The 23,268-nt window shown below is 42.8% G+C and overlaps 1 protein-coding gene across 1 annotated transcript in view; it reads right to left on the reverse strand.

Moving 5' to 3' along the window:
* Positions 1-617: 617 nt before the first annotated feature.
* The window catches only part of lcp1 (lymphocyte cytosolic protein 1 (L-plastin)), a 24,615-nt gene continuing 1,964 nt past the window's right edge, over positions 618-23,268 (reverse strand). The window contains exons 2-16 of the mRNA XM_056289264.1: positions 21,119-21,212; positions 20,552-20,700; positions 19,487-19,610; positions 14,019-14,151; positions 11,940-12,021; positions 11,458-11,623; positions 9,847-9,989; positions 8,487-8,582; positions 7,947-8,142; positions 7,531-7,609; positions 6,623-6,737; positions 3,354-3,487; positions 3,005-3,125; positions 2,110-2,234; positions 618-1,545 (exon numbers count right to left, since the gene is read on the reverse strand). Coding sequence (XP_056145239.1) covers positions 1,413-1,545; positions 2,110-2,234; positions 3,005-3,125; positions 3,354-3,487; positions 6,623-6,737; positions 7,531-7,609; positions 7,947-8,142; positions 8,487-8,582; positions 9,847-9,989; positions 11,458-11,623; positions 11,940-12,021; positions 14,019-14,151; positions 19,487-19,610; positions 20,552-20,700; positions 21,119-21,185 — 1,863 coding nt within the window. The 5' untranslated portion in view covers positions 21,186-21,212 and the 3' untranslated portion in view covers positions 618-1,412. The remainder of the gene's footprint in view (positions 1,546-2,109; positions 2,235-3,004; positions 3,126-3,353; positions 3,488-6,622; positions 6,738-7,530; positions 7,610-7,946; positions 8,143-8,486; positions 8,583-9,846; positions 9,990-11,457; positions 11,624-11,939; positions 12,022-14,018; positions 14,152-19,486; positions 19,611-20,551; positions 20,701-21,118; positions 21,213-23,268) is intronic.

A 23,268-nucleotide genomic window follows, 5' to 3' on the forward strand; every position in this document is an offset into this window, starting at 1 on the left:
ATTTCAGGGCTGTTGTTAGAGGAGTAATATGCCTTAAAAAAGGCATTCAGATGCTGATTTTGGTCTTGATCACTTTGGAGATATTGTAGTTTCAGAGCATTCAAGTTAGCTCTATGTAATGCATCTTATCATATGCATACATATATTTGTTAAATGAACATATAACAAGGGTCGCTGATAGTTTTTGATCAGCTTCCTCCATTTTGGTGATGACATGAATGTTTTTCCTCTCATGATAACTGGGCACAAATCACTGGCATATTAATTTAATGGGTTCAAAGACTAAGAAGTGATGAAAGAATCCTATAATGTATTTATCTTACCCTGTGATTACCTGTTTATCCTCATGGCACAATGGGAACACAACCAGGATGGAAAAGAAGGCATCGAACGTGTGATACTCTCCGTCGAAAGGATTTTGAAAGTCCTTTGGTGTTTGCTCAGCATTAAAGAGTATCGTGGAGATCAGATTTGTGACTTTTGAAAAAAATAACACTATTAATAAGGTATATATAAAGCGCAAAGAGTAACGGTGAGAGTGGAGAAGTCAATTTGTCGGTCAAAGTTTGTAAACATTCAGATAAAGCCGATGTACAAATATATGAGGACACAAAACATTCATTTTAATACAAAACCTTTATTTCCTGTATATAGTGGGTATAACAACTGCATTTGGACCTATGAGGAATCAAGTGAGCTAAAAGAAACACAAAATTAAGGCTAAGAAACTGTCCCATGGCTCTTGCCGCTTCTCATCATGCCTCCCACATTTTGACTTGCACCATAGAAATACATAAAGGTTGAATTAAAACACTGGAGTATGGGTATCCTGACTTTCAAATGGCTCCACTATACTATGCACAGTAAAGGACTTGCAGTCTTGGAAAAAAAATTCTTCTTCATACACCTGCTCAACTGTATCTGTGGCAACAAGAATGCAACAAAAAAGAAGGACTTCCGATCTATAATCTGCATGCCGTGAATATATGCATGTATAACTTTAACGATGAATAAGCCCCACCGGAAACCTTTCGTCTTCGGTGAACAATCGTCTGGCCTAGCCACTTTAGTTTTAACCTCTGAATGCATTGATCTATATGAGAGGAGGAAACACCCTGAAGACAGTGGCATGTCACCCTGCTTCTTTCTAGTGCCGCCTTTTTGAGATGTAAGCACCGATACAAGCAGTGGACTGTAGCAGTCAATTACACCAGTCATTAATCGTTGAATTTCCCCCCTACATGTGTAAATTACTTAAAAAATGAACCTGACCCTCAATGGGAAATGTAACAGAAAAACAAAAGACAGAACACCATGACCCAGCCCCCCCTTTCCTCCCCCCGATTGCGCAACACAACTTTTGACTCTTTGGAGAGTCGCAAGGTTTTTTCGGGACACTGATGTTGGCCCCTTTAGATTCTCTTCATGCCCCGAGCCATGAGGCAGGCAAACACCGTCATCACCATCTTAGGTTTCACCTCCACCAAATCCTCTGGCAGGGCGTACACCCGCGCACCGATCTTCCTCGCCATGGAGATCGCATACCTGGCAACACAGTGACAACAGAGAGATACAATTATTAGAAGAAGCAGAAGAGGTCCAAAAAACTGAAATAAAATAGGCAAACATCACGAACCATAATAAAGACAAACACCACATAGCTCACTAGCTAGTGTATGCCACCTACAAACAGACTAACAGCACTGACAGAAGTTAGAAAATAAGTTGCACAGATTTTGCTAATTGCATTTCCCCTAAACAGGTAATTGTTGGGTTTTGGGATCCTTAATGCAAATCAGCAACGCACCACTCTTGCTAATGTGGATCAAAAATGATTCAAAATGGGTTGATTCCATTAGTCTGGGATTTGTCCCATAATTACAATCACAATGTATGTAAAGATCAGTATGAGGGACAACAGCATGGTACCGCAAAAATAAATCTAATCACAAGGATCATTTGTGAGTTGTTCTGCATTGCACCTCAGTATTGGATGGATACAGCATTTAAAAAAAGAGTGAAAAAATGAAGGGATAAAAATGACTCAAGTTAAAAACAAGGACATAAGTTAAATAAAACACACATACACACAAAAAACACGAAACATACTTTGCGTTATTGAGTTTCTCGTCATCGGTTAGGTCCTCTGTCTTCAGGATGTCGTATCGGATGGAGCCAGGCTGAATGGCATCAATCAGGTCCAGAACTGGCATACTGCTGCTGATTGACCTATCCTGCACGCAAGCACGCACGCACGCACGCAAACACACACACACACACACACACACACACACACACACAGAGGAGTTATTTCTTTGCTGGTGCACACAAAATCAATTGATCGAGCATCATTAGATGTTACTAAGAGTCAAGGTGGGGCTGTTTACTATGATTTGTGATGTGACTGTGATCATGTTAGTTACAGTACATTGTTTCTGAGATGATCGCTTCTATACTATCAGCATTATTTACCCAATCTATGCACTGAAACAATCACAAACTACAACAATAAATTTCTGGCAGACAACATGTACCCAAACTACACTAAAAAGTTTCAAAGACACCGTGTAGCTGCCATGTTGAAGATGTTAAACACGTGTCACAGTATCATTTCCCATGGGAAAACTTTACCCAACAGGAACCATTAAAATGAGCCACGAATTTTCCCGATTAGCTATTGTCTTAAAATGCACCAGCAACAGAAAGTATCAAAAAGAACTTTTGAGGGTGCCCAGGTAGCGAGCGGTCTATTCCGTTGCCTACCAACACGGGGGTCGGAGGTTCAAATCCCCGTGTTACCTCCGGCTTGGTCGGTGTCTCGACAGACACAATTGGCCGTGTCTGTGAGTGGGAAGCCGGATGTGAAGAGTAGGGTAATTGGCCAAATACAATTGGGGAGAAAAAGGGGATGGGGGTGAACAAAACAAGGACGTTTGTGCAGTAAATCTTCAGGATTTTAGCTTTAAATCGTTTAAACCATCTACATTGCAGAGGTGCGGAATACCTTGAAGCCAGAAATGGTTGACTTTCCGGCCTGGGTGAGCATACTGTTGACCCAAGACACAATGGTGTCATCATTCACCTTCTGACCGTCGCCCAAGTCCTCCAGGATGTTTAACGTGTACCTGAAAGGGAAGAATACGTTTCATAATGTTCATAGAGGGTTAAAGGGTTGCGTTGGAAGCTGGAGGACCAACTCCCAGCGATGACAGATGAAATCAAGCTTTTTACTAGTAAAAGAGTACAAAGTTATTAATCCTAACATGCGTTGCCCTTTTTGAGTCTGATGGGCCTAAAGTAAACCAAATAAGGGAGACCTCCAGGCAATAAGGGATCAGAAGCTGCAGGCTTACCTCCTCATGAGCTGCCAGAGAAGAGCCAGGGTGAGGGTTCGATTCCCTGCGTTGAGGTCCTGGCCAGCGATGCCCACGAGAGAGAATTTGGCCTCTGTCTTCCCAAGCTCCACCGCATAGTTACAGTTCTCCAGCTACAACAAATGGATAGTTTTTTCTTTTTTTAATAAAAATGCATTCGAAGTTTGTCGTTGCATTTAAATGCAAAGTGATAAAACAGGGGACCAACGTCATATAAATACTGTGAAATAATGCAATGAGGGAAAAATGACCTGGCACTAATTTATACAGATGCTCGTAAAAAACACCTCAAAACAAACAAAAGAAAGACAAATCATTACAAAAACTCTAGGAAATATTGATTTCATGCAGAGACAAAATTGGACTGGGTAACCAAATCTTAATAATCAGGGGTGCACGTAACTTTTTTGGTCTGGTTCTCAAGGGAGCACCTGGAGATGCTTGGCACTAAGTCTTTACTTGGCACGGTTCTCCTACAAGCTGTCATCATCACTACTCTCCTGACTGCTCTCCTCACTGTCTTCCTCTCTTTCAAACATGGCAGGTGAAGATGTAGGCCTACTTCTTTCTCCCTGGTTGAGTGCGATTAGCTGTTTGCATCCATAAGTCAACAGCTGGCTTCGGGTCAAAAGTCTCTGTTATCATAGACAAGTGGATGTGCATCAGGGATGAGAGGCGAGAGTCTGACAGGCGGGATCTGTACTTGCTTTTTATTATATTGAGATGTGAAAATCCCCTCTCACATGCAGCACTGCTCAAGGGCAGTGTAAGGGACAGCAGAAGGACTTTATGAATGTTGGAGTAATTGTTTGGATTACTTATCTTCACTGTGTTGACCAAGTCATACACAGAGGAGACTGCCAAACGCATCCATTCTCTTACAGTGGAGTCTCTGTCAACAGACAAGCTGGCCTCATATTTCTGGAGAATGTAAGTAAGTGTTGATTTGCCAAAACTGTGGAGGTCTTGCATTTCTTGAGGCCAAGTTGAAGATCAAAAATTAAAAATTGGTCACATGACTTAAGGGATTCATATCTGCTTTCAAACTCATGAATTAGACCTCTCAACAGTCTCTTTCCTGTACTTGCCTTCACTGTCAAGCAATAGCGTCAGCTGTCCATCAGCTACCATGAGCTCATCTTTGCATTCACCAATAGTTAATTTATCTTGCTGGAACCTGAGGGAGGTGAACTGTAAAATGTTTCCCGTGTAAAGCATGCTGGCTAGGAAACACTGAAAACGCTCTGTGCAGATATGTTTTAGACCACTGTCATCACTTGTAGCCGCTTGAATTTGAATGGCAGGTAATAGCCTCCATACTTTCAGGAGAGTCTTTTGCCTCCATGTAGACCATCTGATGTTGTGAAACTTTCCTCGTTTCACAAAGGCAATGCTATTCTCATCACATATCTTCTTTAGTTGTTCTGTTCTTTTTGTGCCCCCTCTCTGTAAATAAAGGCTCAGCAACTTGACAACGGAGCGATTGAATGTCTCACAGTATGGTACCATGCAATCAGCTGACTTTGCGCAGTTCTTGAAGGTGTGGGAAGTACACAGAATATGCACAAGGGGATCTCCGATCGCAACCATCTGGCGCAATTTGGGAACGATCCCATTGTTGACTGCTGCTCTGTCTGTACACAGTGAGACCAACTTCGTCTTCCACTGATCCCCTAAACCACAAGTATGGAAGAGCTGCTCCAGTCCGTTCACTATGTCCTGTGCCGCTGTGTTCACACCCAAATTAATTAATCCAAGGAAATCTGAGGTAAACTCTCTGTAGCTAGACACAGACACAATGTACACAATTTCCTGTTCCGCTTGTGTTATGTCTTCTGGTCCATCAAAGAGCACGTCCCAAAATTTAGCTGCCTTCAATTTTTCACTCAATTCTAAACGGATTGTCTGTGCGATGCTCTGCATGATACGGGTCCCCCCGTCTCGTGAATGATATGCACTCTCGACATTAACCCCAAGCCTCTGAAAAGAGCAATATCCTCCTCCTATGAACGCATTGGGCGTGCATTTGTGAAAGGCCAACAGAAAAATATTACACAGTGGTTGCTGTTGTTCTTTATTCAGTTTGTCCTGTTACATGTCAAGAGGGCGAGTGGATTTCTGGTCCTAGCTGCACCCGTTATCAATAGTTTGCACTATGTTCATGTGCTCTTTACTGTTCTCATGCTTTTCAAAAGCTGGATGACTGACATTTTTTGTCCCAATATAAAAGGCACTGGTTGAGGTGAGTTACCCCCTTCAATGTGAAGCGCTCTGGGTGTCTAGATAAAGCGCTATATATACATGTATCCAATAAACTAAAAATAAAAAATTCTAAAGGCAATAATATGGCCTACTGTGACATATGGGGCAGAAGGCTGGATATTGAGATAAAAAGATAAAGATAGAATACGATCTGCTGAAACGTGGGCCTACCGAAGACTCTTAAACATCAGCTGGCGAGATAAAAGAACCAATCAAAGCACCCTACAACAACTTGGTGTCAAACAAGAACTATGTGGTGCCATTGTTAAAAGAAAGATAAGCTTCTTTGGGCATTCTAGCCGAAACAAAAAATGTTCTCTCACAAGAGACATCAGACAAGGGAAGATTGAGGGTAAACGAGGACGTGGTTGCCCCAGGATGAAGTATATGGACAATTTAAAGGAATGGACAGGACACTCTATAGCGGAAACTTTCAGCGCCATAAGAGACAGGGACAGATGGGGCAACATCATCAGGCAGGCAGCGCGAGCAGCTAATGCCCACAAGGACGACGCTGGATGAGTGAGTGAGTGATACATGTAATCCATTATTATCCATTACTATAATTTTGCCAGCGTACAGGATATGGGGATAAAACCAAATAAATTTGGGTGTTGGATATTCCCTCAAGGACATCTGTAGACAGGGCCGTGTTGTTGGCAGTAGTGGGAATTTAAAGGGACAACGGAATGCTTAACACCGAGGTGACGGCAGTTGGGCCCCATTAGGTTAGTAATCTTAAATAGACAGTGAGGAGGCGTCGTTGGCTGATTAAAAGACCACAACACAGGGTGGAGTGACTGCTTAATGTTCTCTGTCTCATGTAATGTCCTTTCTGTTGCATTATGTAAAAATAAGCTGAATGATGAACTTTGATTGATTGGTTGATTTTCCCCATTTATTCATTAACCCTTTTAAATTCTCTCGAGGTAACATCATCACTATGTGTGAGCTGAACTTTATAACAGGGGTGGAGCTTGGTGTACCTTCTTCATGTTGCTGCCAAGCTTGGGGTAGGGAGGTTTGTTTACCCGTTCCCAGTCTACCGGCACCTTGATCTTCTCATACAGCTGGAAAATGACCAGGGCATCATCGATGTCCCTGTAAAACACACACACACACACACACACACACACACACACACACACACACACACACACACACACACACACACACACACACACACACACACACACACACACACACACACAAACACAAAGTGTTGATTGATGACACAAAGGGTGATGTCTGGCATCTGAATGAGATGTGGCTTACCACTACCTAATCTCACTTTCACCCAAAACTTACCTATGCTAACTAACCTGTATGTCATTAATATTTATATATCATGCCGGAGGTTTGACACTGGGGTCTACGGAGCACCATCTGTATACAGATGCTGAAGTTACCTTGTGGGATGAGAATGTTTTGATAAGAACTATGAACTAAACAATAAAACCCTTTTAGACACACATAAATGTACACATTAGAAAACAAACAGGTAATGAGCAGATAAACATCTCCTTGATTCTGGCACACAGCCTGCCATCACAAACATATTCACCCCCTAAGAGAAGTGAACTTCTGAGAAAGGGGAAAAGCAAGTGTGTGATTGGGACGCCACGCGTTTGAATTCCAGCAGGAGAAATCTTGGTATGGAGAAGTCAATGAGGCACACTGTCTGTCCCTCAGTAGCTATGTACCATCGCACTGCCCATGAGCAAGGCACTTAACCACTCCATTTCAGAGCTGGTCAGTGACCGACAACCCTCTCTGTTATTTTTCATTCTCAGAGACCAATGTAGGTTTAAAAAAACCAGAACACAAAGAAAATGCGAGACTGTGCACACATAAGGAGCAGAAGTTATACATGTACTGTAACAAGTGTCCTTACACATAGAGATGATTGACACGAGGGTTCACCCCCAAGGAGTTCATCCAGTTTCTGAATGTACGCTCCTCCCTCGTTTCACCTGCGAGAAATAAAAACCACATTAATGATTTAAAGAAAAGTAATAGTTATTAAGTACTGGTATCAGGTATGCGGGATCATAATAGACAATATGACACATCACTTATCGCACACCACTTCAGTTAAACTTGCCGTTCTTGTTTTGTTTTGTAAATCCAGGGTTTCTATGGTGGCCAAATGAAACTATGTGTATTATTTAAAAAAATGAATAGGTCTATATTATTTGGGTTTTTTTGCCCCCAATTTTGAGATGTTAACATTTTGAAAATATAAGGTTTTTATGAGAGTCTGTTTCCAGGTTCCAATTTTAATTCAAGCCCTCAACTGCAGAAATTCACCTTCAATGGAGCTCCAGTCGATCTCCTGGTTGTCTGGTTTTTTGAGGGCCGGGTACTTATTGAACAGGTTAGCAACGTAAGCCAAGTTCAGTTTGGGATTTCCGCGGATGACGTCTGTCGCTGTGACAAACTGTCTGCATCCCAGCCGCTCGGCCTGCTCCAGCATGCACTCCGCTCTCTTCAGGTCATCTTTCTCCTGGATAGGGCAAGACATAGACAGGGTCTTTGGTTGGTGAAACACCAAAAATCTTCTATTTCTAGTTCCTGTATTTCCGGTTTTTTTTCCATGAATATTTTGTCTGGGAAGGTGAAATTGTGACCAAAGTTGGCTAAAATCGTTTCGTTTGCCCTGGACGCTGATACTGTAAACATCAATTAATGATTTTTAAAAACATTTTTTGATGTGGCTTAAGAATAGACTTCCAACTATGTCTTTTGCTTGGAGGGTTTGTTATTTTCACCATGATTAAAAATTAAAACTAGAAGATATCTTCTTGCAATTTAAGACCAGTGTGTTTGTGTAAGTCTGGATGCTCTTACCCTGAGTCCTGACAAGTCGATGGGGATGGCTGGAACACCCTCCTCATCTCCTTTTGGTGCCACCTGGTTTAGGATGGCATAGTAGGCCTTGGAGTCCTGCAATGTAAAAGACAGCATGTATGTAAAATACATAGCATGTACATCATTGTTGTATATATTTATATGGTCAGTGATATTCTGGATCAGAGAATTGTTGGCTTGATTCCCTAGACCAGCCATTCCCAAAACTTAAGAGTGCCGTGGCCAATTTGAAAATTGATAATCTTCCGTGGCCCACCCAACCCTTAAATCACAACTCTAATCAACACACGAGACTAAGATGAAGTATTTTCCGATATAGGGGTGTGCCTTTACCAGGTCCCGCATGAGTCGGGCACGGCAGCCAGTGGATATGATCGTCAATGGTCTTTTGCGGCTGACAGCATTACGCATGTGGGTCGGGGTTTTCGGGGGCAGAGCGAGCTTTCAATTACAATTCCCTGCCAATGACGAGATATAAGGTACCTTCTGGATCAAAAGTAGGTCAGATAAATGAAGAATAAAGCGTAACTTAAAACCCATGGCTTTGTTTTATTAGTTCTGACTTCTATTTTAAATGCAAATATTTAATCATAAATATTTTACAGTGAGTTCAAACTTAGTTACAAAATTGAAAATTAAAAACTTTTTGTTTATTGTAAATGACCTATCACGGCCCACCTGCAGTACCTTGGCGGCCCATTGGGGGGCCGCGGCCCACAGTGTGGGAATCACTGCGCCTAGACCATCCATCCATTATCTGAACCGCTTACCCTGCTCTCAGGGTCGCAGGGATGCTGGAGCCTTTTCCAGCAGTCATTGGGCGGCAGGCGGGGAGACACCCTGGACAGGCCGCCAGGCCATCACAGCCCCCCCCCCCCCACACACACAACCACACGCACAACCACACACACACACACATTAATATCTAGGGACAATTTTAGTACAGCCAATTCACCTGACTTACATGTCTTTGGACTATGGGAGGAAACCGGAGCCCCCGGAGGAAACCCAGGCAGACTTGGGGAGAACATGCAAACTCCATACAGAGGACGACTCGGGATGACCCACCAAGGTTGGACTACCCTGGGGCTCGAACCCAGGACCTTCTTGCTGTGAGGCGACCTCGCTAGCCACTGCTCCACCGTGCCGCAGACCAATGGAGATAAATCCAGAAAACAAAAACTCTTCCCTCTCTCAACATATACCATTTAGTGCCTTTGAGCAAGGCACTCGACATTTCATTCCTCCAGTTTGGCTGGACACTTTCTTAAAGTAAAAATACTTGATGGAGTCTTTATGGCACACTTTATCAATGCATTTGTACATGCTTATTCCTCACCTTGATGTCAGAGCTGAAGTTGTTGATCTTGGGGCAACTGGCAGACTCCAGGTGGTAGTTGACCCAGCGCAGAAGCAGCTCCTCTGGAGAAAGTTTCATCAGGTCCTCCAGACTCTCTCCATCACGCAGCAGGGAAATAAGGGCTAAATGAAGAAAAATATCCATGAGAAACACAAAATGTGTTTTTAAATAGTGCACCTTCATTTCATAAAGCTTAATCCTTATCTCCAAGGACACTGAGTGTTTATTTTCCAATCTGTTTTTTTTGTAGGGTCTACCAGTACGAATTATATTTTTTTGAATCTTTGTTTTTCTCTGTAAACATGTTGAATTGTTATTTCAATTTATTTTCATTTTCACATCCAAACACAGTTATCATTTTCTGTATCTTCATTATGTTTATTTGCTTATTTTTACTGAAGCCTGTTGTTAAACTAAATGGTATATCTTCAGTCTATCTTCTTGTCTTGCATGTATCCAAATGCAGCCATGATGCCCCAATTTCCCCACAGGGACCATTGAAGTTTCATCCAATCTAAGCTAATTTAGCCAAAAGTGACTTTTGTGAATGGCTAACTGGGTTGAAATAGCTTGTACAGCAGATCAGGAATTTAGGTTGTTTGGGTGACACAATTGTATAATGATTAATAAAACAGTTTAGAATAAAAGTGAGTTGCATTTAGCTGGATATACTCTGAGCTAGATAAGAGCTAGCACGTAGCTGCTACTTTGATACTGGTTCGAGTATTCACTGGGATGGTACTGCTGGTTTTCTATTTTACCAGTTATTTAATTACACCCACCTGTTGTTCCAGGTCCAAAACCTCCTTTATTGAAGGTTGACTTCACAGGTGGATGTAATTAATTACATGGTAGAACAGAGAACCAGTGGTACTGGTGGTACCTGAGGATCTGATTACAAACTGAAAGCACCTAGCAGTAATTTCTAGTGTTGATTACAGTGTGCCTGCAAGTAAGGCCTAATTTTTAGTCAGTCAAAGGATATAAAGGGTTGTGGATGGCGGGGACAGTGACGGTGGTGTGGGTTAGACCGAAGGTAACAGTGTTGTAGTAAAAACATCTCACTCCAGCTTCTCACAAGTCTACCTAGAGAACTTAGTTGGCTAACACTGGTGTGTCACCTTTCTACTCACCCCATATTTTATTGGTCTAATGTGTTTCACCTATGTCACATGGGTCTCACCTTTGATGCCTTCATATTAAGTTTTCAGCTAGTGTGTGTGTGTGTGTGTGTGTGTGTGTGTGTGGGGGGGGGTGATCCAAATGTGCGGTTTCTCATGGACGCATAGATTTTCTCCCTGGAAAGGGGCCATGTGTCTTGTTGTTTTGTTGAATTTATCATGACGGCAATCCATTCTGCCATCCTAGGCCTATACCAACAAGTTTTTAGCTCAAAAAATATAATAAAGGGTTTGCTAGCCCTTTAAGGGCAGGAGACATGACTAGAGCTTATGTCAGCAAAGATTATACCAATAAATGCCTTTGCATGATACAAAGTCAACTCTTGTACAAACCAAAGAAATGGTGGGAGATACACTTTATCATGTTTGCTCCTTTTATAAGTTTCTCCTCTGCTGCCCAAACACAGACCTTCATTCCTGGTTATCTCAATGTCAGCAAACAGTCCGATCTTGATGATCTGCCAGAGCAGGCCAAGGACCAGGTGCTGCCTGCCCTCCTTCAGGTCCTCAGCACCAATGTTCACCACGTGACAGCCAATGGCTGAGGCTGAGTTCAGAGCCAGGTTCAAGTTCTCCTGTTAGGTCACACATACAAAATTTGGGTTATCTGTTTGAAGTGTAGATAGTAGTTTTTTAGCAGTGTATCATTAATTATAACTTGTGTAAGTTGGAAATGAAAAACCAGCCCCTAGTAAAGTGCTGTTAACTTTTGCCCCTGTCTGACAAATTTGTCCAATCTACCAGCTATGCAACCATCATTTCAGAATATGTTTGTGATTTAAAAATCCATCTGCATTGTAAACTATTAAAATTAGTATGAATTGTTGCTGGCAGACAAAAAAAGTTAGCTTGCTGACCCTAAATTTCGCCAACAGTAGCATTAAATCTTACCTGGATGGTGAAGGGTGTGAGTTTTTTCTTGTTGATGGTTCTCTCATCAATGGTGTCGGGGACTGACAGATTGATCATCTTACTAAAAAGCCAGAGAGAAAAGTTCAGGTAGGTTCAAGTCCATGTAGTCTGGATTTAGTTCATTTTGATGTAAAATGGGAGTTGGGAATGTGTGAAGCTGCATATTTTTTGATTCGTTAAAATAGCATGGACAGTGTCTCAGTAGTTCAGACTCAAGATCTCAGTCCAGCATATAAACTACCAACCAAATCACACTTTAATGGCCATTTCCCTTCTCTGGATCTACATCCCTGCCATCTGTCAGTGACAGATACTGACAAGTGTTGTCTGCCACTCACAATAGGTGTGTGGCAATGCACAGAAACACACCAAAACAAATATAAACCCTGAGCCCATTTCTTGTAGTTTGTAATGTACATCTGATTACCCTCCTTTCAGTTATTTCTGTGCATCAAACCTTACTCATCAAATGCATAGATACATTTGATTTGAGGGTTAGCGATACGATCAAGAGAGAAGAGTCAAGGATTTGGGCAGTATTCAACCCCAGGACAGGTGTGGTTGGATCATGTCTGGATACCGAAGATATTATTCTATCTAATTTGAAAACTTTCCATCAGTCTTTTCATCAGCCCCTCAAAAAAGCATTCAGACCTACTATAACAGATACTGTAAAGTAGGGCTGTGCAATATGACGATATATATCGTGTGACGATAGAAAACATCTATTGTTTCATATTAAGCTCTATAATTTATTTTGTTGTCGCAAATCACACTCTTTACGGCAATATTTTTCATCATGTGGACAACGCTCTTTGCACAGCATGGACACAGGCAGGAAATTTGCATGAAGGCAATACAAACAAACACGGAGGACAGTCTGACACGGACCAGAAACCGTACTTTGCAAGATATGCCACATGCCGGTCCCTACAACAGACTCAAACACCACTAGCCTCTTTTACCACCTAAACAAGAATCATTTCAAGTCAAGTCAATTTTATTTGTATAGCCCAATTTCACAAATTACAAATCAAACAGTACGGGGAGAGTCTACACACGAGCCCCAAAAGCACAGTCGAGTGCTCCAAACAAACCCCAGACACAGACGTTGCAAGAAGCTTTTGCCCGCAGCACACCATATGTCAAAGAATCACGAAGATGGAAGGAGATAACGACTGCCCTTGCAATTTACATCTGCAAAGACATGGACCCAATTTATTTTATTTTGTTACATGCTTAATTGAAAATTTGCGCAAAGGTTCCAAATAAAAGGAGAAAAATAATCAAATGTGAGTAAGTGCCTTTTTATTTGTCGAGTATAAAATTCAAAATGTAATAAGAAATGGGCCTTTCCATGTGGTCATTTTATATAATTAAATTATTCATTTAATTTACAGAACAAGTGCTGTATTGTAATATGTATCATTATCATGATATGAATGACCTATATCGTGATATGAGTTTTGGTCATATCGCACAGCTCTATTGTAAAGTAACACCAACGAATCCTTTACTGACTGCAATGGCACCACCTCAAATCAGGAGCTATGTTTCCATCAAATTGCTTTACAAATTTGAAGCAAAGTTTGTGGTTTGAAGAAGCAGAAAAAGATTAAGTCTGGTCAGACATATGACATTTTCATGGCTTTAAGCAAATTAAAAGATCCCATTTTGTGAATGACTGTGGTAGCCAAAATATTCAAGAAAACAGAAAAGGGTTAACAAGAATAACTTGCAATTAGAAAAATTAGAAAATTCTCCATCTCCACCTCTCTTCATCACACAATCTCTGTCTTCATGTCAATTATTAAACCTCAAGTGAATGTAAAAACAGCTTTTTTTGATGTTTTTTATAGTTTTGAAGTTTTTGTCCATTTTGTTTGTTTGTTTATTTATTGTTTAATCCCTTCAGCCTTTTTTACATCACAATTTCAAACATTCTATCTTGATGGCATCGTAACGTCTGATACTGTAGGGACCAGTGTTCACACAGGCTTAATAGATGAATATAACATGTGGAGTACAGGAGATGAAATCATCAGAGTCATTAAATACCATAGAACGATTCCATCCCCTACTGCAGTGAACAGGTCGTTGCTGTCGGGGTCCATCTTGAGAATGTGTTTACAGTCTTGGTCCTTCTCCAAAGCTTTATTCACCCAGTTCACAAAGGCCACCTTTTCTTCCTCTGTAAATGGAAGAAATTCGAAATTCAGTATGAAAAGACATATGACCAACCATGTTATTGCTCATTTTCGTTTCATTGTTGGTCTGTGTGTATGTGTGTGTGTGTGTGTGATTGTGCGCATGCATATATACATAACTGTTTGTGTGTGATGATCTGCGTGTGAGCATGGAGTGTGTATATGTGTGTGTCTGCGATGTGAGTGGTCACGTATATGCATGTGCTTGTGTGTGACTGTGTGAAAAGTAGAGATCTGCGTGTGCGTTTGTGTGCGCATATGTACGTATATGTTTATGAGCACACACATCTGTGTGTAACTGAGTGAATATGTGTATGCATATGTTCTTCGTTTGCATGAGTGAGCATATATGTGTATTTGAGGGTGCGTGTGTATGTGAGTCATTGTGTGACACATTGTGTATGACACTGTATGCATGGTGAGTGTATATGTGAGCAAGTGTCAGCATATGATTGCATGTGAGTGAGTGTATTTGTGTGCATGTCTGTAGATCCCATTTACACCCAGTGTAATCACACAATCTGTATCTGGATATGTTATCTGGATAATGAACAATACAGTCACACCCTTTGCATTTCACCTCGTGATCAAATCTAACTTTTTGTGTGCATTATGCAAATAAGAATGATGCAAATGAGAACTGTCTGTCATCAAACAATATTCAAACAAAACAGTATCGTAAGATTTCATTGAAGGGGTAATTTTATCAACTTGGAGGCATTGGAGACAGGAAGTCGTTTTGACTCAACCATATTTGCAGCTGCTGTGAATGTAACTACAGTGACTCGTTTTCAGTTGTGGGAGTGGTTTTAGCCAAAGTTGAATGAGTCTGACTAAATGGTAACCTTAAGAATGAGCATCTAACTGCTGGTTGTGGGGATGATGGACAGTAGAAATGTCACTGATGTGAGGTTGTTATACTGGTTACATTTACACCTGGCTCTTTCTCATCTGATAATAATGTAAGTCAGGGTACCTCTGGAGGTGGTCTGTGTTTTCATGTGTGTATGCATGTTAGCGTATGTGTGAACTTATGTATGCGTATATGTGTGTGTGTGTGTGTGTGTGTGTGTGTGTGTGTGTGTGTGTGTGTGTGTGTGTGTGTGTGTAGGTACACACAGGGTGTTGTGATGCGTCTAGTGCAGCAGCGTGTAGTTGGAGCGAAGGTGCATGTGTTCTTCCAACCCGCTTGTGTCCCTCCTGCCCTTAGCTTGCTGCCGCTGGCTAGCCTTTGTGGCGAACAGGGAAGCATCCTAGCGTGTAAGCCTTCCCTTGCCAGTACATAGCCTCTCCTTCACCAAGACTCCTGCCAGGCCTCCCCGTGGCCACACATGGTAACTGTGGTCTTGCGGCCCCAGGCTAACTTGGCAGGGGATCTCGGAGCAGCAGTGGGCCCCAGAGATATGGTGTGCAGGCCCACCCTGGTGGACACGCCCTGGCACCTATCAACCACTGCCCCGCTGCCTTGTGGGTGAGTCTGGAAGACATAAGGCTAAGGGAACTTACCCCAACAGAAAAGCAAGCTGTGGCGGCACGCTTCGAGGCGGTTCCCGAAAAACTGGATTTCCGGCAGCCCCCTGCAGTTGTGTGGAGGTGCCGGTCGTCTAGGGATCCCCCTTGCCATCGGAACCATCTCCTCTACAATCAAGTCATGTGGCGTTGGGAGAAGCGCACCCCCCATGCCACTTTAAAAACCATCTCTGTGCAGGTATCTTCTGCTATCTGAGTCCCCGACCTCACAAAGTCTGGCGGTGATGGAGTATCCAATGACGGGAGCAGGTCTGAATGAGCTGGGAGCTCTTAGTTGGAACTCTGCACGCCAGCGGCACAGGGCAACGGTCGTTAGCAGCTGGGATTGAGTGGCAACTGTTTCCGGCAGACCCCTGTGCGTCTGAGCAGCCCTATTTAGGGACCGCACTGCTCACCCCTTTCAGGGAACGGCCTAGAAAAGGTGGCCCAAAAATTGCCCACTCAACACTGCGCCTGGGCAGGAAACCGCACCTGCCGGGCCATTCCACTATGCAGTCGAAAAACAAACATTATACCACTAAGATTTGCAGCATGGAACATAAGAACACTCCTGGACGTCAGCCATGGTACGGACAGACCTCAACGCAGAACAGCACTTATTGCTAGCGAGCTGAGGCGCTATTGTGTGGATGTGGCGGCACTCAGTGAGACCAGGCTCCTTGAAGAGGGCTCGCTCAATGAAGTAGGAGAGGGCTATACCTTCTTTTGGAAAGGATACCCCCTAGGAGGTCAACACATCCATGGAGTTGGTTTTGCAATTAAGAACAGTCTCTTACCCAAACTCGAAGAAACACCAGTGGGCATTAATGAGCGGCTTATGACTCTCCGTATACCCCTTGCAAAATGTCAATACATCACCTTGATAAGTGCCTATGCTCCAACTTTACCATCTCACGATGAAGAGAAAGATCGCTTCTACCAGGCACTCGATGATGTACTCATCAACATCCCAAGGAGCGACAAAGTCATTTTGCTTGGTGATTTTAATGCCCGAGTTGGGAAGAATATGCCAAATTGGAATGGAGTGACTGGCGCCCACGGCATTGGAAAAGTCAACCCCAATGGCATAAGACTTCTTAGTCTGTGCTCGGAACATGACCTCACCATCACAAACACCATTTTCCAACAAAAGAATAAATACAAGGCATCCTGGATGCATCCCAGATCCAAACACTGGCACCTGCTTGATTATGCTATTGTGAGGCGGGTTGATCTTAAAGACGTGCTCCTTAGAAGAGCTATGCGAGGAGCAGACTGCTGGACAGACCACCGTATGATCCTGACAAAAGTCAGAGTACGTGTCCGACCCTTGAGACGCCAATCTGGGCCAAAAAAGAAACCACTCCACTGCGCCAGACTATCCAACAGCGACACCCGAAACACCTTCCGTCGTTCTCTAGCCAACAGCTTAGTTGACATTGAACAGCTGATCAACTCAGAGTCTGGGATGGATGAAAAGTGGACCTCTCTGAGCACCACCCTCTTTGACAATGCAGCCCAATCCATTGGCTTCAAAACCAAGAAACATCAGGACTGGTTTGATGACAATGCCGGAACAATCTCCACCCTCCTGGACAACATGCATAAGGCACACAGAGCTGCCCTCAGCAACCCACTATCCCAACCTCTCAAGAAAAAATGGCAAGACCTCCGCTCTGAGGCCCAAGCAACTCTGCGGAAACTGCAAAATGAGTGGTGGATTTTGAAAGCCAACGAAATCCAGGCTCATGCAGACAGGAACGACATGCATGGTTTCTATGATGCAGTTAAGGCCATCTATGGCCCCATAAACTGCTCCCTGACACCCGTTAGGTCTGCTGATGGAACAACTCTCATCAAGGATCAGGCCCTGTTAGTGGAGCGGTGGGCCGAGCATTTTAACACCCTGCTCAACCAGCCCACCCCAGTGGACTCAACTGTACTGGCAGAACTCCCTCAACAGCCTACCTTGCAAGACCTAGACCTCCCACCATCTTTTAAAGAAATCCTATATGCAGTCAAGACCCTAAAAAACAACAAAACCCCTGGACCTGATAATATTCCAGCTGAAATCCTCAAGGAAGGAGGCTACCTCTGTACGAGGACACTGTATCTCTATATCCTTGAGGTGTGGAGTCGCGAGTGTGTCCCCCAACAGTGGAAAGATGCCAACATTGTGGCCATTTATAAAAACAAAGGAGACAAATCCATCTGCTCCAACAGTAGGGGTATTTCGCTGCTGGCCATTGCAGGAAAGGTTCTAGCCAAGATCATGCTCCGCAGACTAACACTTGCAATAGCCGAACAGGTCATACCAGAGTCACAATGCGGCTTCCGAAAGGATAGAGGGACCATTGACATGATCTTTGTGACACGCCAGCTCCAGGAGAAATGCAGAGAACAGCACAAGGATCTATACATAGCATTCATAGACCTCTCAAAGGCATTTGATACAGTTAACCGGGCCCTGCTGTGGCAAGTCCTGAAGAAATTTGGATGTCCACCCAAGTTTCTTACCATTCTTGGACAGTTTTACTCAGGAATGATGGCCCGAATGGTAGTGGGGAACCGCAGTTCTGAGCCCTTTGGTGTGCAGACTGGAGTCAGACAAGGTTGTGTGCTAGCCCCAGTCCTGTTCAATATCTTCTTAGTCTCTGTTACAACACTGTTGCGAAGGAGGCTGGAGAAGCAGGCTGGAGTCACCATTGACTTCAGGCTTGATGGTAACCTATTTAACATCAGGAGGTTTCAGGCAACCACCAAGTTGACCTCTGAGACCATTATTGAGCTACAGTATGCCGACGATTGTGCCCTGGTAGCTCACACACCAGAAGCTCTACAAAACACTCTGTCGGCAGTTGTAACTGCATACAGGAGAATGGGACTGATCATCAACACCCAAAAGACAGAGGTAATCTGTCAGTTGACTGCCGGCCTCCCAAACCACCCAACAACCTTCACAGCAGAAGGGCAACAACTGGCCACTGTTCCTGCCTTCAAATATCTGGGAAGTATGCTATCCGACACCTGCAAAATAGATGATGAGATTCAGCACCGCCTCAAACAAGCCTCAACATCTTTTGGCCGTCTAAGGAGAAGGGTTTTCCAAAACAGCAACCTCAATCTCCACACTAAAATGCTTGTTTACAGAGCAGTGTGCACACACTACTCTATGGATGTGAGGCATGGACCATCTACAGCCACCATCTCAGAAGCCTGGAGGCCTTCCATGTAAAATGTCTCCAGAGGATCCTTGGCATTACTTGGGAGGACAGAGTGCCACACACAGAGGTGTTGGAGCGGGCAGGCAGCTGCAGCGTGGAGTCTACCCTAAAACACCATCAACTCAGGTGGCTTGGGCATGTTATTCGCATGCCCAGCGAACGACTCCCACGAAAAGTCCTCTACGGCCAACTGCGCCTTGGTCAACGCACTGCTGGTGGGCAGAAGAAGCGGTTCAAAGACCAAATGAAGACCACACTAAAAAGATGTCAGATCAACCCCTCTTCTTTGGAGGAACTTGCTTTCTGCCGCACAACCTGGCGCTCTCACATCTCAGAGGGAGTGAAGTACATGGAAAACCAGCGCACACAACACCGTGTAGCAAAGCGTGCAAAGAGGCATGCTCGCAAAGTTACCACTACCCCCTCCAGCACCACTTTTCATGCCCGGTCTGCAACCGCAATTGTGCATCCAGGATCGGACTATTCAGCCACCAAAGGGCCCACAAATAGAAGAAGATGGTCATCATCGGGCACGATGGACAACCAGCAAGCAAGCAAGTGTGTGTGTGTGTGTGGGCCCTCTGACCTGAGTAAGAGTGCTGTGTCCCAGACTGCTCTGAGGTTCCAGCCACAGCACACAATCCCTCTTTTTTATTGATGGCTTTGCGGAAAGTTTTGGCCACTTCTGTGCTTTTCAGCCCATGGACAATCTGGTGAAGGAAGAGAAGACAAAGATGACATAAACAAAACCTCGTTCTTCTTCTTTTTCTTTTGGCTGCCCCCGATAAGGGTCACCACAGCGGATCATCCATGTCCATCTCTTCCTGTCCTCTGCATCTTCCTCTGTCACACCTGCCACCTGCATGTCCTCCCTCACCACATCCATAAACCTCCTCTTTGGCCTTCCTCTTTTCCTCTTGCTTGGCCGCTCCATCTTCAGCATCCTTCTCCCAATATACCCAGCATCTCTCCTCTGCACATGTCCAAACAATCTCAATCTTGCCTCTCTTGCTTTGTCTACAAACCGTCCAACCTGAGCTATCCCTGTAATATATTCAACAAGATCTAGATAAGAGGTGAAAAAAAGAGTCATATGACATGAAGACTCTCGTGCACTTACAGTCTCAGTCCAACCAAACAGTACGTCATCTGAAATCAATGATTTTACATACTCTTACTCTCTGGACGAAGGTGATGTTTTTACTGAAATCAATTGGTACAGTGTTTGGATGGAATTAAAACTACCATAAGCCTTGGCCTGTGATGGCTGATTGTTACAAGAAGACTGTCATTATACTGGGCAGCTCCCAGTAACCAATAGCAGAAATGCTCTTATGTTGCTGTAGGAAAACTATAACCCGATAACTTGCTTTTTCTTGTCACGTGACTGTTTAGGGTTGTTCATCAGTGAAGCTAACCTGATTCTGTGGAAGGACTGAAATGCAACATTATTTAATGCAAAAGTTAAAAATTTCCTTTAAGATTAGATTTTCAGGTACATCCTTGCCAGTATTATAATTTCTACCTCAGCCTACTTGTTTACATTACATTGTGGACATACTATGTCTTTGAAAACAGTGGCCCCCTCAAAAAGTGTCTTTTGGGTACATAGTATACCCTAGTATTTCTAGGATTTGACCTCTGAACTCACATGCGTGAACTCATCGAAGGTGAGCTGTTCTCCAGTCTTGGTTAGCTCCTGAATGATCTCTCTGACCCTGTAGCCTGGCAGGGGCAGGTTGGCAGCCTTGAAAAGCTCATTGAGCTCTTCTTTGCTGATGAAGCCACTGTTGTCCACGTCTGAGTTTGGATGAAAATGTCAAAGGTCAAAGATTAGGGTGACACAGTGGGAGGCATAGCGATGAATCTGAACATTTTCACTCAAAGCAACTCAAGCACTTTTCATTTACTTATGTGTACCGTAGTATATTTAATGGCACATTCTTTACGTGTCACTTTTTACATGTGAAGGGAAATTTTTTATAAACTAACAATGTTGTTTGTATTCATGATACAAAGTTTCACGTGAAAAGAGAAAAAATTGAATGTGGGCGCAGTGATGTAATGACTGAGTAACTAATAATTTCACAATATTGGTTACAGAGGAGACCGTAATGATAAATCAAATGTCTACTAATTAGTTTCTCTGTGTCAGTTTGAGAAAAGAGGAACAATTGCCACAGGCTGAATACTGGTCACACAGGTCAACTTCTCTCACCAACTTTGGCAAAAGCCTCTTTCAGTTCCTCCAGCTCCTCTGGAGAGATCTGTGTGGGTTTGGCCATCTTGGAAAGCTGAATCAAAAGTGGTTCCTGAAACCGAGAGCGCATAAACCTTAGTAAAACATCCTCAACTATTCTTATGTGGACAGATCTTTTAAAGATATATTTACATATGGTAAAAAATAATGTATTACAATGAGAGTGACTTCAATAAGCAAAGCAATGTAACTATAATGCACTCAACTAATTATCTCAGTGTCCTCGGTTCAGAGGCATATCTCCAACTCACCCTGTAGCACTTTACATACTGGCACACATAGTACAAAGACTACAGGGCCTCACAGACAGCGCAGGACAGACTACAAGCAGTAGATTATTCATTTCACTCACTACATGCACACACATTCAACATCAATGCGTGAATGGGCGGTGTGACATAAAATGCGTAGCAACTGTACAGGTAAGTGTACAGTCTAGTGGGGAGGTTTGTGCTGCGTGCCATGAAAATTATACTGAACAGTATTGAGTTCCCTGATAAAAACAATTGGCAGCACTGGTGAGCATACATTAAAGTGACTGAACTGAAACCTTTTACATAATAATGAATAAGGTTAGATGAAGAAAACTTGGATGATTTCTGTGTTAAACTGAATCATAGCAGCAGCTGATAATAAAACACAGCCAGGGAGATCAAATAAAGGAAAAAGTTGGGACAAGTGGGAACAGTGATAGACTATGTCTTTGTGGTGTCATATGAAATGCTCAACCTGGCCAAAGTCACCATTTTCACTTCTGTCAGCCTAAGACTTCCTGCTTTAACTGCACTTCCTGTCTGTGGAAGAGATATATTTTTGTTTGATGTTGCCCTTCTGTTTGGTTTATGTCCTCTAACGAGATCCTCTGAAGACCATCTAGAGAAGGTTCCAGTGACTAAAAAAGTAACATTTCAACCAATAGAAAAAAAAAATACATATATATATATTTATTTATTTATTTATATTTTTTATTTTTTGCAATAGTGTGATACATCACCCCCAATGAATTTTAATACTTGTTTATGGTAGCACTTCCACTCCAGTTGTTTGAGCCCAGAATCTTTTGTCACCCTAACAAGATGTATTTGGAAGAACCAGAACAAGGTCCCTCCACATACAGATGGGAAAGACAGTAATGATGCTGCAGCATTAATCTCCATATAGATATACAACCAGACACCAAAAAAAATTCCATAACTTTAGCTTAACTTTAACTCATAACTTTATTAGAAGGCCAAATTTTGCTGTACTTTTAAAATGCGATCTCATTAGCCTACAGTACCAAAATGGTTACTTTGTAAAAAGACTGTAAGAAGAAGGTGTCAAATATGAAATAAGGAATCTATGAAGCAATCTGAGAAGTTCAGGTCACATGATGACAAAACATCTGATTCTTGGATGTGATGACTCAATGGTTGTGTGTGTGTGTGTGTGTGTGTGTGTGTGTGTGTGTGTGTGTGTGTGTGTGTGTGTGTTTGTGCATGTGGGGACATTTTATGGGTCCCCATGAGGAAAAGGGCCTATTTTAGGGTTAGGGCTTTGTTTTAGTGTTAAGGTTAGAATTAGGATTAGGTTAAGGTTAGAGCAAGGGTTAAGGTTAGGCATGTAGTTATGATGGTTAAGGTTAGGGTTAAGGGCTAGGGAATGAATGTAGCCAATGAGGGGTCCCCATAAGTATAGAGAAACAGACGTGTGTGTGTGTGTGCGTGTCTATCTATTGATCAGTGGATAGGCATACATTTGCGCATACACCCTCAATGGACCTTTTATTTATTTATTTATTTATTGGCCAGCAGCTCAACTTTTCATAAATCCTCCAAGGTAAGTGCGACATGAAGTAGAGATGGAAACAAATCAAGCATTTAGAATGATGTTACAATACACTGTGGGGGTTCTCTCAACCACAAGTGAAAGGTTAAGCTAAGCCTGTGTTCTTTGTAGGTGTGAAGTAGTGAGGAAACTACACTTCTGCTACGATTCAAGGAAGAGTAGCTTTATCAAATCTAACCATAGAGAAGGTTTCTGTGATAATAGCTTCCGCAACTTATTAAAAAGTGGAAATTAAAAAAATTGAAACAAGAATCTTGCTCTTTAGCTCCTGCATCATCTAA

Source organism: Lampris incognitus, chromosome 11, assembly GCF_029633865.1.
Source record: "Lampris incognitus isolate fLamInc1 chromosome 11, fLamInc1.hap2, whole genome shotgun sequence".
Taxonomy (NCBI): domain Eukaryota; kingdom Metazoa; phylum Chordata; class Actinopteri; order Lampriformes; family Lampridae; genus Lampris; species Lampris incognitus.